The sequence below is a fragment of the Schistocerca gregaria genome, chromosome 1, assembly GCF_023897955.1.
Source record: "Schistocerca gregaria isolate iqSchGreg1 chromosome 1, iqSchGreg1.2, whole genome shotgun sequence".
NCBI classification, from domain to species: Eukaryota; Metazoa; Arthropoda; class Insecta; order Orthoptera; family Acrididae; genus Schistocerca; species Schistocerca gregaria.
The window spans coordinates 1,192,924,672-1,192,931,583 of NC_064920.1; the positions used below are offsets into that span (position 1 = coordinate 1,192,924,672).

Consider the following 6,912-nt stretch of genomic DNA (forward strand, 5'->3'; position numbering starts at 1 on the left):
TGGAGTAGGCTTTAAAATCCATGGAGAAGAAATAAAAACTTTGAGGTTCGTCGATGACATTGTAATTCTGTCAGAGACAGCAAAGGACTTGGAAGAGCAGTTGAATGGAATGGACAATGTCTTGAAAGGATATAAGTTGAACATCAACAAAAGCAAAACGAGGATAATGGAATGTAGTCGAATTGAGTCGGGTGATGTTGAGGGAATCAGATGAGGAAATGAGACACTTAAAGTAGTAAAGGAGTTTTGCTATTTGGGGAGCAAAATAACTGATGATGGTCGAAGTAGAGAGGATATAAAATGTAGACTGGCAATGGCAAGGAAAGCGTTTCTGAAGAACAGAAATTTGTTAACATTGAGTATAGATTTAAGTGTGAGGAAGTCATTTCTGAAAGTATTTGTATGGAGTGTAGCCATGTATGGAAGTGAAACATGAACGATAAATAGTTTGGACAAGAAGAGAATAAAAGCTTTCAAAATGTGATGCTACAGAAGAATGCTGAAGATTAGATGGGTAGATCACATAACTAATGAGGAAGTATTGAATAGGATTGGGGAGAAGAGAAGTTTGTGGCACAACTTGACCAGAAGAAAGGATCAGTTGGTAGGACATGTTCTGGGGCATCAAGGGATCACCAATTTAGTATTGGTGGGCAGCGTGGAGGGTAAAAACCGTAGAGGGAGACCAAGAGATGAATACACTAAGCTGATTCAGAAGGATGTTGGTTGCAGAAGGTACTGGGAGATGAAGAAGCTTGCACAGGATAGAGTAGCATGGAGAGCTGCATCAAACCAGTCTCAGGACTGAAGACCACAACAACAACAAGTGTGTTACATGTAAACAACACATGGTACCATGCTAAGTAGTCTCTGCTACCCACTTCAGAGTGGTTTGCAGAATATTTGTTATGATGCATGTAGTGCTTTAACAAGTTTAAAAGCCTTTGTCAATGTGAATTGCCCATTTTGTTTGTGAGGCAGGAAATCCTCTAGTACAGACTTGAAGAATAGCTTACTTAAAAATAATCAATTGTAAGTGAAACTGCTGTCACCTTTCCTCATTATATTGCAAAATCAACTGTCATCAATACATCCATAATTCATGTTACTCATCTGATAAGGCAGATCATGATGTTAACAGTTCTTTTTCCTTTAACTGTAATCAAAATTCATTTTCACGAGATATATTTGAAAACATGTTTCAGTAGTCATATCTATGTACAGTTTGTTTGTCCAATAAAAGAATATAATTAAAGAGATTAACATGTTCTATATACAGGGAAACTTTACTAATTATACAACAATGTTTAGGTCGTGAGATAAAGACTGTCATGAGGCAACATCTGTCATCTGGAGGGCCAATGAAAGGAAATACATACAGGACTGAGATCTATTTCTGCTGCTGACTTTGACTGGAAAGCAATCGGATTTAATTCGAAATTTGCATGATATTTAGAAAAGAATATACTATTATTTTATGAACACATCCTACCATGCAGACTGATGCTCGGTACGCTGTTGTCCAATTGAACATATTCTTTCTCAGTGGACTTCCGTACGTCGTGAAAACCCTAGGCAAAAACAAGAAGATCACTCTCTGCAAGAAATTACATGCAGAATGCAGCATGGAATTAAGTAGGGTGACGCACCACCAAGAATAACTGTAAAGCTGTAAAAAATATTAGTAGTATACAACAAAGATAGAAAATCACAGCGTATTTTAACCGGATCATCACTAACTACTGGAACGATAAACGCTCCTTATTTTCATTTACTGCCCATTGCTTAACAAATGTCTTCTGTCAGCTCCAGGGCGCGTCTACATTAAACTGGCCTGACGTACAATCTTCTCTGAGAAACCCATTAGAAGTTATCAACAGGATATGACAATTCATATCCACGTTTGCTTCGAACTTCAGCTTCCTTAAGGACTCGTAACTGAGTTTACGACGTTGTAAACAACGCCCTCTTAAAAAGAGTCTAGTTCGCTGTCGCAAGCCTCTCCTTTAATACGCGTATTGCCACTGCAAACAATGAGACTATAGCAAGGAAACAACAGAAAGGCAGTTTCTCCCGCACACAACTCTTTAAAAACTTGTCTAATAAAATAAAATGCCCATCCTCATGGTCACTTGTTGGCTGCACTGGATAGATCGTCAGACATTTCACTCGTTCACTGCAAAACAAGGACATGTGTCATGTGTCGTCTGCATAGTTTGCGGAGAACAGTTGGCTTGTATTGTGAATTGTGAATTGTGTTTTATTCATCTCATGACGTACATTTGCAATCCATTTGGTTTGCGTACAGGAGACATGTCAAAAATTTATAAAACAATTACAATGATTTTTACATTAATTAATGATAGCACTATAATAAATAACAACACTATAAGGATATTTCTTGGAACATGTAACACATTGTACCCAGCTCAAATTTCCAGATTGTCCTGCATGAATTCATCCACTGAGTACGTTATGGATTGGGACGCTTGTAAAAACACCTTAGCGTAGCGACGAAATCGCTAGAAAGATACGAAGAAAACATTAAACCAAGCACAAAGATAGAGAAATGATACGTAGAGCAGACTTCAGTCTTCCAGTAATGGATTGGGATAATTACAGCGTTGGAAGTGGCATGTGTGACAAGACAGCACGCGAAACTATACTTACGCAAACACTTTCTGTGAAAACTATTTTGTACAGATAGCTCGGAAGCCCACTCATAACGGTAATATATTGGATGTATTGACTGCAAATACACTTACCTCTTTAAGTAGGTCCACATTGAAATAAGTACCTATGACTACGATGCAGTTGCAGAAACAATGATTATCAACAAAATACAAAGGGAAACGAAAACATGATTTACATGTACCGTAAACTTGATAAGGAGGCTGCAGTGACACGTATCTAGGAGGTACGTTAATCATTTGGCTGTGGGCAATATGAGACTCATGTTTACAAGAATGGTTGAATAAGCACTGGATAGCAAGACTTGTAGCTAGTGGAACGGTTGTTGACGAGAAAGACCATACAAGGTATACAGTCTCTGTGGTAAAGAATCGCGTAATGAAACAGCTACTACTTCACAATACCTGCAGAATACGCACAGGGCTGTAGAGAGGTGTTAACAGAAATTTGTCAACTGAAAGATCTCGCAAAAATTAAAGAAATTATGATCATATATTAAGACTGACAGGTGCACAAAAGTTGATGCCATGACACAGGAACCCGAAACTGAGGGTAACAAAGCAAAAGTAGATATGCTGGACTCCATTTTCAAATCTTTATTTACAAGAGAAGATACAGGAGTAACGACACAATTTAATTTTCACAATAGTGTCAGTAGCATCAATAATATGGGCCTAAGTATCAACACCAAAAAGACAAAACTGATGAGTCACTCACAATTCAAACGAATATTACAATGTGGAACTAATGCATAAGAGTCAACCCACAGAAAGGGAGAATAGATTCAACTTCTTACAGATGTGGTTATGCAAAAATTGGTCATCCAACACGGAAATCAGATATAAAACAGAGAAAGCCCACAGAGCATTCATGAAATTTAACAAAATTTTTACAAGCTCTGACACTGAGCTTAATCTTAAAACTAGATTTATGAAGAGCTATATGTATGGCATGGAAAGCTGGATGCTGATTAATGCTTTTGTATGGCATGGAAAGCTGGATACTGATAGTAAACACTATGGACAAGTTGGAAGCATTCGAGATGTGGTTATATTGAAGAACCCTTAAAATTCCAATGAAGAGATCTTGAGAATAGTAAAAAGAGATTAAGAACTGCGAACAATAATCACATATAAGGAAACAGCTTACTTTGGTCATGTGACACGAAACGAAAGGTATCGCTTTGTGCAGCTAATAATTGAGGGGAAGACTGAAGGCAAGAGAGGAATTGGTAGGAAGAAGATGCCATGGCTCCGCAACGTCAGACAGTGGACAGGAATAAGAAATGTGGGGGACTTGATCAAGACTGGGCAAATGTGATCACAAACATCCATTAATGGATATGCAATATAAGAAGAGGAAGCATCAAGAAACAAAAGAAATCACTAGAATTGAATGAAATCCCCAACAATTTGAGGCTGAATTAGCCTCTTGTTAATCATAATATACACTAGATCCCTCACATAAAAAACAGTGCTCGTTGGGTAAAGAAGGCACAGGCCACATCCAAATATTTGAATAGTAGCAGAACTGATCCACAAAACTGCTGTATGTGCAATATTATTGATGCCTATCTGTCATAGAATCTTATAACATATTCTGAGCTCAAATATAATGACTTATCCCAAACAGAATTAGTTCTTCCACAACAACAGTGTGCATTCTGTAGACACTGGTCATGTGAAACCCATCTTACACTCTTCTCACATGGCATCCCGAAAGCCATGAATCTAGACAATAAGATGGATACAGAACTTCTTGACTACCAATAAAGCATTTGACTCAGAACTACACCAGCATTTATTAAAGAAACTACAGTCAGGTGGACTATCGAAAGAAATTTGAGGCCTGTTTGAAAATTTCTTGGTAGAGAGGACACAGCACTTTATCTTGGATGGAGAGGAAGCAACAGATGCAGAAGTAACATAAAGTGCACCTCAGGGAAGTGACTTGGGGCCCTTGCTGTTCCTGGCGATATTAATTAGCTAGCAGACAATTTATTTATTTAACCTGGCAAGATTAGGGCCATCAGGCCCTCTCTTACATCTAACCAGGCATTCTACTTATTTTACAGTCATTTGTTTTAGTAGGCATGTTAAACTACATCTAATACAATAGTAACCTCAGATGTTTTCGAGGTGACTGTGTAATGTAGTACTAACTGGCAAAGGCTGTACAAATATCCAACTAAATCTTGATAAGATTACAAAGTGGTGCCAAGGCTGACATTTTGCTTTAAGTTCTGAAATGTAAAGTTACGCATTTCATAAAACCCAAAAGTTCAGTATGCTATGGCTACAGGAACAGTGAGTCATAATTGGAATTAGTCTACACCTACATCTACATACACACACAGCAAGGCACCATACAGTGCATGTCAGAGGGTGTCTTGTAACAGTCCTAGTTATTCCCTTACCTGCACTACTCACAAATGAAGCATTCAAGCTCTAATTTCTCTTATATTGTCTTCAAGGTTCTTATGCGGGATGTACATTGTTGGCAGTAGAATTATTCTGCAGTCAGTCACAAATGCCAGTCCTAAACTTTCTTAATAGTGTTTCACTAAAAGAATATCATCTTCTCTCCAGGGATTCCCATGTCATTTCACAACACTTTTCTGTAATACATACTGATGAAACCTACTGGTAACAAAAATAGCACACGTCTGAATCACTTTGCGGTCTTTCTTTAATCCAACCTGGTGGGGATCCCAAACACTCAGACAGTACTTAATAATGGTTATATAAGTGTTGTAAGCAGACCACCTTTATAAATGAATTACACTTTCCTACAATTCTCCCAATCAACCAAAGTCAACCATCCACCTTACTACTACCAACTTGTGTGTTCATTCCATTTCATACCACTTCATGTTATTACACCTAGATATTTAATCTATGTGACTTTGACTAGCACCAAACAACTAATATTATATTCGAATGTTACAGGATTGTTTTTTTCTACTCATCTGCCATAACTTACATTTTCTCTACATTTAGAGCAAGCTATCATTCATTATACCAAAAAGAAATTCTGTCTAAGTCATCCTGTGTCCTTCTGCAGTCATTCAACAACAATACTTTCCTGTATACTACAACATCATCAGCAAGCAGCTGCAGACTGCTGCTCACCCTATTCGGCAGACCATTTAGTATATAGAGAACAAGAGCAGTCCTGTCACATTTCCTTGGGTCAACTTTGCCTCTGAAGAATGCTTGCCATTGAGGGCAATGTACTGAGTTCTATCACTTAAGAAATCTTTGAGCCAGTCACATATCTGGAAACCTATTCCATATGCTCAGACCTTTGTCAACAGTCTACTGTAGAGTGCTGTATCAAACACTTCCCGGAAATCTAGGAATGTGGAATCTTCCTCTCCCTCTTAACCATCATCACTATGATGACTAGTTGGGAGCTCCAATGTTAGGCGCGTAATGGGGCCCCTTAGGGATATGGCGGCTAAGGAGGGGAAGAAATCCAGTGTGCACTCCGTGTGCATTCCGGGAGGAGTCATTCCTGATGTGGAAAGGGTCCTTCCGGATGCCATGAAGAGCACAGGGTGCAGCCAGCTGCAGGTGGTGGCACATGTCGGCACTAATGACGTGTGTCGCTTTGGATCTGAGGAAATTCTCTCTGGATTCCAGCGGCTATCTGATTTGGTGAAGGCTGCCGGTCTTGCTTATGAGATGAAGGCAGAGCTCACCATCTGCAGCATCGTTGACAGAACCGACTGCGGACCTTTGGTGCAGAGCCGGGTGGAGGGTCTGAATCAGAGGCTCAGACGGTTTTGCGACCGTATTGGCTGCAGATTCCTTGACTTGCGCCATAGGGTGGTGGGGTTTCGGGTTCCGCTGAATAGGTCAGGAGTTCACTACACTCAGCTGGCGGCTACACGGGTAGCGGAGGCTGTGTGGCGTGGACTGAGCGGTTTTTTAGGTTAGAAGGCCTCGGGAAAGTGCGGGATGGGCTGCAATGTCAAAGGGTGCTTGGCAATTACAGGACGTGCTTGGATCAAGGAACAGTCGGAATTATAGTTGTAAACTGTTGTAGTTGCGCTGGAAAAGTCCCTGAGCTTCAAGCGCTAATAGAAAGCACAGAAGCGGATATCGTTATAGGTACAGAAAGCTGGCTAAAGCCTGAAATAAGTTCTGCAGAAATTTTTACGAAGTCTCAGACGGTGTTCAGGAAAGATAGATTAGGCAGAATTGGTGGTGGAGTGTT

At 39.7% G+C, this 6,912-nt stretch overlaps 1 protein-coding gene across 1 annotated transcript in view; it reads right to left on the reverse strand.

Moving 5' to 3' along the window:
* Positions 1–2,202, reverse strand: part of LOC126284564 (alpha-(1,3)-fucosyltransferase 10-like) — a 47,416-nt gene extending 45,214 nt beyond the window's left edge. Inside the window, exons 1-2 of the mRNA XM_049983576.1 lie at positions 1,650–2,202; positions 1,493–1,571 (exon numbers count right to left, since the gene is read on the reverse strand). Coding sequence (XP_049839533.1) covers positions 1,493–1,571; positions 1,650–1,733 — 163 coding nt within the window. The 5' untranslated portion in view covers positions 1,734–2,202. The remainder of the gene's footprint in view (positions 1–1,492; positions 1,572–1,649) is intronic.
* Between the last annotated feature and the right edge of the window lie 4,710 nt (positions 2,203–6,912).